Genomic DNA, 12,280 nt, shown 5'->3' on the forward strand with positions numbered 1-12,280 from the left:
GGGGTGAGAAAGGTGAAAATGGTGAAGAAGGTGAGAAGGATGATGAAGGTGAGGCAGAGGTGAGAAAGGTGAAAATGGTGAAAATGGTGAAGAAGGTGAGAAGGATGATGAAGGTGAGGCAGAGGTGAGAAAGGTGAAAATGGTGAAGAAGGTGAGAAGGATGATGAAGGTGAGGCAGAGGTGAGAAAGGTGAAAATGGTGAAGAAGGTGAGAAGGATGATGAAGGTGAGGCAGGGGTGAGAAAGGTGAAAATGGTGAAGAAGGTGAGAAGGATGATGAAGGTGAGGCAGAGGTGAGAAAGGTGAAAATGGTGAAGAAGGTGAGAAGGATGATGAAGGTGAGGCAGAGGTGAGAAAGGTGAAAATGGTGAAGAAGGTGAGAAGGATGATGAAGGTGAGGCAGGGGTGAGAAAGGTGAAAATGGTGAAGAAGGTGAGAAGGATGATGAAGGTGAGGCAGAGGTGAGAAAGGTGAAAATGGTGAAGAAGGTGAGAAGGATGATGAAGGTGAGGCAGGGGTGAGGAAGGTGAAAATGATGAGGAAGGTGAGAAGGATGAGGAAGGTACCCTATGACATCAGATTCCTTTGGTTTTTGGCCAAAACAAGCAGAATCAAAGGACAAACATCTCCTCTGAATCTTTGAGGAAAGAACATTTTTATGTCAGGTATGTTTTTTTTTTTTTTATGTTTATGATTTAATACAGATTTTCCCCTTTGTTTTTTTTTATTTATTTATTTAATTATATTTTTTATTATTACTGCATGTTTTGGTTCTGGTTCCGTGTCTCTAAATCACTAAATTATTTGACTCTTGTTCAGGGAAACTTGTTCTCCAGACACTCACAAGATGTTTTATCTCCTGGGTTATGAACACTAGGTGGAAGCACTGCTTCCCATTCTGATGGTTTCATTCATGTTTTGCACACAGTCGATCATTCATGATTGGACTCTTAACCAAAAAGATTGGACTTAAAGACAAAATGATTGGACTCTAAATTGAATTGACTGTACTTAAGATCATAAAGACTGGACTCATGAAAATGATTAAGGGGATGATCATGAAGATGATCGAACAAAATGATCGAACTCTAAATTGAAACGATTGGACTTTAGATCAAAACGGATGGACGCAGGGAAATGATTGGACTCTAAACAGAGAAAATTGGACTAAAATGATTTGACTCTTTAACTGGTAAGACTGAAGGATACATGGAAATGATTAGACTGTAAATTAAGCATCAGACTGAATGCGCCCTCTAGCGGGAAAGGTTATTATTATGAGTCAGTTCCAGCTGCTTTCAGCATCTGCAGTAAATGACCCAAATTTACATCCACCTTTATTTTGCAGATGTTGCCCTGATGTGCAAAGAAAACAACATACACTATATCATAAAGGGAACTCAAGTCCCAAAGAATCGTCCTTTCCGTTCAGAAAATCCTGAACAGAACACTTTCAAACACAACTCACTCCAGAAGTAAACGAGTCTCTAATTCGGCGCTAATCCAGGCGTAGTTTGAACAACACCAGAGACGGAGCTGACCGGAGGAGAACGGTCATTTCAGCAGGTCCTACAGGTCCTCCTTCTGAGTAATGAACTGTAAGACCGCTGCAGGTGTGCACAGAACCATGGTGATGTTCCCAACCCAGATCCGATCTCCTGCAAGCGCTGTTGTAACCTTACTGTTCTCAAACCGCAGATTTCCATCCATAAACCACTTTCTACCTACATCAAGAAGTTATGCATGCGCACCACCAACACTCCGGGTCTCTCCATGACACCTGGTCTGGAAGATAGTATGCGCTGAGTCCTTTCAGTCTTGAGGTCACCTTCAGTCTGCAAATGAAGAAACTCCGGGATCCATTTTTTTGAGGAATGACACCGTGTTAGAACCTTCTGCTTCCTCCAGTAGGCCGAGAATCCAAACATTTTTGCGCCGTCCTCTGTTCTCTAAATCATCAAATCAAGTCAAGTTTATTTCTATAGCGCTTTTTACAACAGACATTGTCTCAAAGCAGCTTTACAGAATTTAACAGTGAAGGTGAACGATGTGTGTTTATTCCTGATGAGCAGCCATGGAGACTGTGGTGAAGGAAAAACTCCTTTAGATGTTATTAGGAAGAAACCTTGAGAGGAACCAGACTCAAAAGTGGAACCTCATCCTCATTTGGGTGACATCAGGAGTGTGATTATAGTCTTTAAACAACACAAACACTGGAGAGTGAGAACTAACATGATCTTCTACGTGATCAGTGAGTAATGCAGCTGGACTTTCAAGAGCCAAAACACGGGCCTGCAAACTCTCTGCTAACTCCTCCGCCGAGGCGAGTCCAGGTGAGTCTTGCAGTTCTCCAATTGCTGAGAATGAATCCGCCGTCCCGTGAACTTGTTTGTAACACGGTCTGTTATAATGTTTATGACGGGGTAATAGAATAGACCAGAGGTGCAACCTGAAAGAGATTGGAGACTATAAGGTGGACTTTGAAGGTGCATTTCTTCTTCTTGTTCTTCCGGTTTCTCCCAGTAGGGGGCGCCAGAGTGGATGTGCATTTAATTTCCCTTTCCATAGAACTACAAAACACGTGAGCATGAAGTGACCTCCTACATGGATTGTTTTAAATGAATGCTTACAATATTTTTTTTTTTGGTTAATCAAATATGACACACAGACAGAGAGGAAATATATCTATATATATATTTTAATTTAACTTTAAATAAAAGGTCATGTGACTTTTGGCACAACATTTCAAAAATGTCAATACACAAGTATTTACAGACAAAAATCTGTGCAAAACCTGAACAAACCAGCAAGGATTTTAACGTTCAATAAAAACACACCATTTCACTTTACATCCGGGAAAATATATATAAATTATCAAAAAAAAAAAAAAAAAAAAGTCAAAAATTAATACATTCAGTTATTTGCCTTGAAAAAGGTCCCAATTCACTTTATTCAAAAATAAAAAATAAAAAAATAGTGCTATTAGATCTCTTTGGCTTTACCAAGAATGATTTTTTTTTTTCTTTCAAAGTAAACAAAACACACAATCAGGAACACGTGAAACAGGTCACATGACCATTTCAGCACCATTTGTCTGGCTGCTTACATTCTTTAGACGTTGTTGTGACTATGAAGCACGGGATGACACTCAGATATCGAAAGTAAAAAAAAAAAAAAAAAAGGCACGCTGGTGAAAGAAAAAAAAAAACAAACAAAACAAGAATTCCCAGAAGGAATTGTTGGAAACGGTGGTGTTTTTTTAAAACCCAAACAGGATTTTGCAGGAAAGTTTCCTGGTTTAAAAACAGTCACGTCCTCAGCATGACTTCGACACGAAGGCCGTCCTCCCCATAAAACGAGGGAATAATAATCAGAATAATAATATCATACACATGGGGCCTGTAGAACCAGGCGTTTACTTAGTCATTAATATCCAGAAGTCCTTCAAAAGAAAAGAAAAGTCCTGGAACGTTGAATCCGGGGAACATAAATACGGACGATGCGTCTGAGTTAATAAATAGGAAAATAAATAAGCCGATTGAAGCACCGCTGGTGTGTAGACAGGACGACGCGATGCCGGAGAACTTTTCCGTAAAATCCAGTGTATAATCAGACGGACGTCTCGAATCGGATCAGTGTTTGAGAGATTACAGGCTCAGCTTGATGTTGCTTTCGTCCTGCAGGTCCGCGAGGTCTTCCAGACTGCTCTCCATCATCCAGGGATGGACCAGGATCTGCTCTAAGCTGGGACGCTCTTCGGAGCGGTAGGAGAGGCACCAGCGAATCAGAGACTGGCATTCTGGAAAGAAAAAGAAAAAAAAAAAAAAACGTTTCATTTCAAGATTTTCCGTGCAGATTTCGTGACTCTACGAGAAAAATACAGGACACGCAGGAACTCACCATTAGAGACGCGTTTGGTGAAACTGGGCGTGGCCCGGACGATGTCTTGGTCTCTTTCAAAAGGAATGTCTCCACACACCATGTCGAAAAGAAGGACCCCCAGAGACCAGACGGTGAGTGGAAGCGCTTCGTAGCGCTGATGCAGGATCCACTCGGGTGGGCTGTAAACTCTGGTTCCTGACAAAAAGAAAACCAACGCGACGTTAGAAAAACACCGGGACGGTACGACGGTGGTTTAAGGAGCTCGGTTCCTGATTTCTGTCTGCGTGCAAGTTCTCCGCCTGTCTCACCTTCGAAATCCGTGTACGCCGTGTCCTTCAGCAGAGCTCCCGAGCCAAAGTCGATGATCTTGACATCTCCGGTACGGGTGTCCACGAGGATGTTCTCGTCTTTGATGTCTCGATGGACGACCCCCTTGGAGTGGCAGAACTGAACCGCTTGAATCACCTGCTTCAAGAACCTGTGTGAAGAACCAACGTGTCTTCAGTGTCACAAACAATGAACAAAAAGCATCCCCCCGCAATTGATTTTTATTTATCTTTTGGCTGTACCTTCGTGCGATCGATTCCTCCATGGCGCCGCGATCGGTGATTAGGTCGAACAGGTCCTGGCACGGCTGGGGTTTCTCGAACACGATAAAGAACCCCTGACCGGGCACCTCGAACCAGTCGAGCATGCGGATGATCCCTGGGTGGGCCGAACCCCCGAGCCGCAGCAGCAGCGCCACTTCCATCGGGATTGGGTTCGATTCACCGGGCTGTAACACACAAACATAGAAGACATGAGGATAACATCGAAATGAAGCCATCAGTAACAAATAGTCGCTAATAATAATAATAATAACAGCAACTCCATTTTTGGAAGTTTGTCGGCTTGAGTCGTGACAAAAATCACCGGTCATGTAAGAAAAACAAAAACAGAAATAACACGAGGTGCCTGTGTGATCTAACACTTCCTGTCCAACCTCATTCCGTTTTATTTTTGCAGCAATGAGGGGAAAATACTTTCACTTCCTCCATGGAGTGTTTTCAAAGAAAAATCCCACTACACGTCACTACAGCACATCACGATGCGACCACCAGGGGGCGCACAGACACCGACGCGTTCAAACAGAGTAAAGTGCGTAGAGTTGTTTATTATTATTATTATTATTATTATTATGATTATTATATCTATCTAAAATAAAGTGTTTAAACTCACCAGTGATGCCCACTGCTGCACTCGGTCATGGCACACCTGTTTAATAGCCACCTGAAATGTAAAACACATCAATTTAGTATTTAAATGAAAACTCAAAAGACATACTTTCAATTCGAGTCGCATGTGAAGATTGTGTTGCTCTTTATTATATAACCAAAATATCATTTGAAGTGTTTATATATATATATTTTTTTAGAAAATTCTTAAAAATAAAATCATAAATAACCTGTAATCCGTCGGAGATCCGCTGTCCGGAGAAAACCGAGCCGAATCCACCGCTTCCCAGGAGGGGTCCTAATTTATACTGCTTCTCGAAACACTCTTTACCTGGAACTAAAGCGGGGAAAAATATATTTAATAATATTAAATAAATATATTTATTATGATATAATTATTATTTAAAACAATGTTAAAACTTCAGCTAACGGACGACCAATAAACCGCGTTTTTCATCAGCTAGTTTTCATTTCAAACAATATTAATTACACAAAACACTTCACAAAAATAATAATAATGATATAAAGTTTTATTAATAATAATAAAAATCATTAAATAAAGCTCTTATTCTTACCAGGTTTTCCCCTCAGCTCTTCTTTCGAGTCTCGGCGCGAATCAACTCCGCGTTTGTCCAACATTTTTACGAGGAAAATCACCAACCAAAATATCCACAAAAGTGCGCGAGGTCAGAAGGATCCACGACTAAAGCCCTCAGCACTGAATCTCCATACTTTTCTAAGAGAAAAAGCTCCGAAGCTACTCTTCGTCTTCCACTCACTACACCGTATGAGTACCTCAGGCGCTGGACGTCTGTGTTTATGTTTGTAGCCATGCCTACTCGAAACGATGCGACCAATGACGTTCGAGTTTCCGTCACAAGCACCAATCAGAAGCCGGGATTACTTTTCAACAGTATGAATATTAATGAGGCGGTTTTTTTCTTTTCTTTTTCTCAGAATCCACCAACGTCCCAGAGAGAGAGGGTGGGGGTGGGGGTGGGGGGCGTGGCCGTGGTTTACGCGCCGACGCGTCAAGTACTAATTTCTTCCGCACTACCAAGTGCGCATGAGTAGTAGGCTCCGTTAGGGCGCGGGAGAGCCGTGCGCACTATTCATACGCACTTCGCAGTTCGGTAGTGTGCATGGCCGTGTTTGTATTTGGATGTCGTTGTGGCGCGCGCGCCAAAAAACAAAACAAAACAATCAAAAAACACTTTTTTTTTCACACACATATATATATATATATATATATATATATATATATATATATATATATATATATATATATATATATATATATATATATATATATATATAAAAATAAAAATAAAATATAATTGTGCTTTAAAAAAAAAAAAAGTTTTTAAAGTGAAAAATAAAAATTAAAATAAATGAGTGTGGATAAAGTGCTACTCGTGTGCAGAATTATTCAGTGCTCAGTAAATCCCATATGATGGCATATTCACATTTAAAAAAACTTCTCTGCAAAAGGTAAGCCCTCTCAAGAAGCCATCAGAGGTCCTGAAGGTTCCTGAAAAGCCCTGAGAAAGCCATCTCATGAAGCCATGAGAACAACAACTCAAAAAGTCATAAAAAACCATGAGGAAACCACACAAGAAACCCTGAAAAGCCTTAAAAAGCCCAGTGAAAAATATCTCAAGAAGACCCCATGAAAGCCATCTAAAGAGATCCTGAACAGCTCTGAGAAGCCTTGAAAAAAAGCATCTCAAGCACCTCCAGAAGAAAACATGAAGCCTTTAAAAAGCCCTGTAAAAATCATCTTAAGAAGCCTCAATAAAACCTTCTGAATTGCAATGAGAAGCCCTGAAAAAACAAGGAACACTTCACTCCAAGAAGCCATGAGAAGCCTTTTTGCAATAGTGCATGCTGATAACAACCAACTTGACATCTGACATCCAAAAAAACACTCCTGCTTTCATATACATCTTTAAAACACGTATACACACAAGCACGACATAAAACAGCATCTGTGATGAGTCTGTTTGCTCTTGAGATCTCTGGAGTTTGTATATATAAACCTGCTGATCCTGTGCCAAGTGACCTACTGCACATGCACCTGTTATTTTACCTGCTTGGTACTTATTTCACACATTAATTTACAGATCAAAAATACATGCATGCAGCATGCAAAAGATCCCTCCCTATGCACAAGAGTAAAAAGAAAAAAAAAAAAAGAGAGAGAGGGAGAGAAAGTGAGATAAATGACACCACAAAGATAAGACCAATTTCTTCAGAAACTTCTCCTTTTTTATTCCAAGAAAAAAAGAGCTTTTTTTTTTTTCCATTCCAAACAAGAAAATAAAATACAACAAGCTTATATTAATCAGGTATTAAGATGATAAAGTGTGACATTTTTTATAGATTTTTTTTTTCCTTGCTTTTTTTTCTTTTTTTCTGAGATCAGTTATGTTGGTTTTTAAACATGCACCTAATAAAGAAGTCCAATCTTGGCATTAGTGGCAAAAGAAAGCAAAGTAATGGTGGTGGGGTGGGGTGGGGTGGGGTGGGGCGGTCGAGGTCTTACAGTGACGGTCATTATTACTGATAGATGATAGTGATCAGGATATGAAGGAAAGAGTAAGAAGGGTAATGGGATTTTCTATGAGGATGAAGGACAGGATGATGTTTGATTGATCCCCGGTTGTTGTTTTTTTTTTACGCCTTCTCCCCGTACCGGCGAGAGAGCTTCGCTGCGCCTCCGTGCCTTTATCAACTGCTGTCTGGAGATGGTTCTCTATGCATGGCGTTCTTCTTCATACTGTCGAGGTACTCTTGTTGTGATACGGCCAAAACCGAGGCCAAAATCTCGTCGTCCTCCCAATCTGTCAGACCTTTCACAGAATAAAAGAAAAAATTGACCATAAATGAAGAACGGACTGCAATAGCGAAAAAAAAAAAAATGAAAAGACTCGATGACTGTGGTTTCACAGTCACCCCACACACCAACCATTATTTCCGGTATTAGCTAGCTTCTGTGTAGTTTCCTGCTAACATCCAGAGTCGAACGAAGTTAGAAAACAGGTTCATACGAGGTAAAGTTTGTTATCATTAATCATCTTCCTTGTCGCACCATTTCGCTTTTTCCGCCCACACACGCCCACCTGCCTGTACCTATATAAAAAATAAATAAAAAAACCCACGACGGAACTTCAAAACAATTACTCTACTCTCTGAGGGAAGTTCATTCGAGTTCCCAGGCTGATTAAAGTGTGAAAATAATCCCTGCTGCAGTTTCGTTCGTTCTTGAAAAAGAAAAAAAATTATCTCTTCAGAAAATCCCAATAATATAGAACATAAGACAGGCGTGTTATTGTGTCATAAAACGTACAATCCAATCAGGCTCCTGTATGCAAATGAGGCCCTTGGATAAAATGGGGGAAAAGGGGGGGGGGGGATTCGATGTCTTCTGCATTTTCATTCCAGTTGCTTCTGTCACATCAAGCAACTTAATCATGCATTAATTACAGCTTTGAATCTTGAATATCGAGACGAGACCATGAAGCATGAACCTCCATCAAGCAATAAACCAAACCAAAACAAACCAAACGTAATTAACTCTATTATCAAGATGGAAACCTGCACACTGTTCCAACAATGATGGAACAGTAATGAAAGGACATTTGGTGTCACCCAGATGATTCTAGTTCCTCTTAAGGTTTCTTCCTCTTATAATCTCAGGAAGAGACCTTCCATGCCGCTGTCGCCAATAACACGCTCATTAGAGATGAACTGATAAGCGATAAGACTTATAGATCAAATACATTTATATTTTAGAACCTATTTATCTCTGTAACGCTGCTCTGGGACAATGTCCATTGTTAAAAGCGCTATACAAACAGACAACACTAAATTGAATTGTAGCATATAAACACCACCCCCCCCATCGTAATTTATTATTATTATATATAGATTATTATTATTTTACCAAAAGCCGTTGGTGACATGTCCTGCATGATTGCGCGGTAGCCCAAAGCGGGGTACAGAGACACCAGGGATGATGAGGTGGGTCTGTCTGCTCCAACACAGGCTTGGTTACTGGGACCTGCACAATCCATACAATACACATCACATCACACACACACACGCACACACACACACACCTGTTGCAATTCCTGGGAACATTTTACATCCCCCTGACCTCAAAGGGCCTGGTTTGTTACCTACGCAGGTAAAACACTGGAAAACACTTGGGATACACTCCAGAACTGGGAAACCCTACTTATAAGCATTTACATCTGTTTTGCACAACAAATAACCAGTTCTTCACTCAGTGTACCTTTGGGACAAACTTTACACGGTTTACATAATGCGTCAAGAGACACGTCAGTGTGTTTCAGACAGAAAAACATTCACGTGAAACTGCCTGTACGGTACACTGAGTGAAGAACACATGGAGCAGTGTGCAAATGGATCCGCACGGGCTGCAGTAGAACTGTGTGTGTGTGTGTGTGTGTGTGTGTGTGTGTGTGGAGGTGGTGTAATGGAGCGTGGCATACCAGGAGCGCACGGCGAGGGGGGTTTGGAAAGCGCGAGAGCCGCTCCGGCCGGGGAGGGAGGCTTGGGTGCCGGGTCCGAGTGGGCCGGGTCCGGGTTCTCAGGGGAAGAGGCAGAGCTCCGGTGTCGTGGGGACCTTGCGCTCCATTCCTCCAATCCGCTGGAGGCTGCGGCAGTGGCGGAGCTGCACGTGGCGCTGGCCTTACGTGGCTGAGACAGGAGACAAGAGACAGGAGCTTTACAAAAAAAAACCTTGCTGTTTATTTAAATAGCGAAAAAACGAAAATCAGACATGATACTTCCAGCCACCCAATAAACGTATCTATCGCTTTGAAGGCGCAAAAAAAAAAATATTTTAAATAAAAAAAGTCAAAAATTTCATTCATTTTTTTTAACACATTTTCGGACTTTCGATTTTACAACCAGTTATATAAAAGACACAGCGTTTCTTTGAAACCAGACAGCTCACCAGCAGCTAAAGTGAGAAAACACAGACTTGAAAACCACCTGTGATGTCTGCACGAAGCATGCGACGAACTCTGTACACTTCTCTGAAAACAGTGGTCTTATGTGAAACGGCAGGCAGTGTTACGAAAAGCCGAAAACACTCGACTGCTCGCGTTACAAAGTGTTAAAAAAGAAACTGAAATATTTTTTGTGTTATAAGAGAGCAGAATGTGGCTGGAAAGACGGCCAGAGGCTCGTTGCGTGACCTGTCCTGATTCCACATTCCAAAAAGATTTTGCTTGACTGGAATGTGTTTATTTTGAGGATGGCCAGAGGCTCACCTGCCGTGCCTGTTTCTCCTGATCCCGGAGCCACTGCAGGTACGACTCACGGGCCACCTGCTCCTCGATTGCTTCATTGGTCGCCTCCCAATCAGTGGCTCTCTTTTTATCCTCCAACATCTGCTGCTCGATCCACGACTCCTCTGATGTCTTGATAGCGTTCTTCATCAGAGACTGGTCTGCGTACTGTCCAGAAGGAGACAAAGCAAAAACCATTAAAGTGAGAATGTACCGCTAGTGGTTTTTTATCCGTTTTAATGTAGTGGAACGTATAAAACCAGCTCGTGGTATCAGTTACGTGATAACGGCAATAAACTGCCCTTCACTTTCCCTTTAACTCTACAATGTTACAAAGCACCGACACTGGAGACGACGCAAACATCTCACAAAAAACATCAGTCTCTCAATCATCTCATGCTTTCCTTTATTGTTTATTTGGAGCAAATGCACTACAATGTCTGTGAATGAACTGTTATTACAGGTTAATACTATACCCCACTGTATTACACTCTACTATAGAATACAATACCCTACTACATTAGAGCACACCACCACTTATTATTACCCTGCCCCTGTTCTATTCCCAACTACACTATAATACACTATACCCTACTACACATTCCCACAGTGTGGCTATACTATACTGCGACTACGCACATTACACTGTATAACATTATACAGAAAGTATACTGTCAGCAGCATTTTGTGTATCCGTCCTGCATTGGGTTGTATTGTCTGTTTGCACTGTATCTCTATGTAGTTTTATGTAGCACCAGGGTTCTGGAGAGAAGTTCTCTTATTTCATTGTGTATATATAGTGCATCAGTTATATATGGTTAAAATGACAAAATCTTTTTGACTATGCTATACCCTACCCTACTATACTACATTATATCCTACTATACCATACACCACTATACTACATTATACCCTACTATACTATACCCTACTATACTACATTATACCCTACTATACTATACCCCACTATACCCTACTATACTATACCCTACTATACTACATTATACCCTACCCAAATATACTACATTATACCCTACTATACTATACCCTACTATACTCCATTATACCCTACCCTAATATACTACATTATACCCTACCCTACCCTACTATACTATACTCTACCCTACTATACTACATTGTACCATATTATACCCTACTCTAATATACTACATTATACCCTAACCCTACTATACTATACTCTACCCTACTATACTACTTTATACCCTACCGTACTATACTACATTAAACCCTACTACACTATACTCCACCCTACTATACTACATTGTACCCTATTATACCCTACCCTACTACACTATACTCTACCATACTATACTACATTATACCCTACAATACCCTACTATACTCCATTATACCCTACCCTACTATACTACATTATACCCTACCCTACTATACTATACTCTACCCTACTATACTACATTGTACCCTATTATACCCTACCCTAATATACTACATTATACCCTAACCCTACTATAATATACTCTACCCTACTATACTACTTTATACCCTACTGTACTATACTACATTAAACCCTACCCTACTATACTACATTGTACCCTATTATACCCTACCATACTATACTACATTGTACCCTATTATACCCTACCCTACTACACTATACTCTACCATACTATACTACATTATACCCTACTATACTATACCCTACTATACTACATTACACCCTACCCTAATATACTACATTATACCCTACCCTACTATACCCTACTATACTACATTATACCCTACCCTAATATACTACATTATACCCTACCCTACTATACTATACTCTACCCTACTATACTACATTGTACCCTATTATACCCTACCCTAATATACTACATTATAC

General features: G+C 40.7%; 2 protein-coding genes across 4 annotated transcripts in view; both read right to left on the reverse strand.

Annotated features, from left to right (window-relative positions):
- Positions 1-2,695: 2,695 nt before the first annotated feature.
- On the reverse strand, positions 2,696-5,993 carry pim2 (Pim-2 proto-oncogene, serine/threonine kinase). Its single transcript, XM_083555059.1, has 7 exons — positions 5,671-5,993; positions 5,326-5,432; positions 5,100-5,150; positions 4,451-4,656; positions 4,190-4,359; positions 3,900-4,076; positions 2,696-3,798 (listed from the first exon to the last, which is right to left on the reverse strand). Exons 1-7 carry the CDS (start codon positions 5,732-5,734, stop codon positions 3,647-3,649), a joined length of 927 nt encoding a protein of 308 aa, XP_083411185.1. The 5' UTR covers positions 5,735-5,993; the 3' UTR covers positions 2,696-3,646.
- A 1,348-nt stretch (positions 5,994-7,341) lies between these two features.
- Positions 7,342-12,280, reverse strand: part of otud5a (OTU deubiquitinase 5a) — a 38,683-nt gene continuing 33,744 nt past the window's right edge. For 2 of the 3 annotated variants that reach the window (XM_083554966.1, XM_083554967.1), the window contains exons 6-9: positions 10,399-10,584; positions 9,613-9,820; positions 9,042-9,158; positions 7,342-7,947 (exon numbers count right to left, since the gene is read on the reverse strand). In XM_083554966.1, coding sequence (XP_083411092.1) covers positions 7,826-7,947; positions 9,042-9,158; positions 9,613-9,820; positions 10,399-10,584 — 633 coding nt within the window. In that variant the 3' untranslated portion in view covers positions 7,342-7,825. The remainder of the gene's footprint in view (positions 7,948-9,041; positions 9,159-9,612; positions 9,821-10,398; positions 10,585-12,280) is intronic. The other variant, XM_083554968.1, reaches the window with a different exon arrangement.

This window comes from Silurus aristotelis (assembly GCF_946808225.1).
Source record: "Silurus aristotelis genome assembly, chromosome: 11".
Lineage (NCBI taxonomy): Eukaryota > Metazoa > Chordata > Actinopteri > Siluriformes > Siluridae > Silurus > Silurus aristotelis.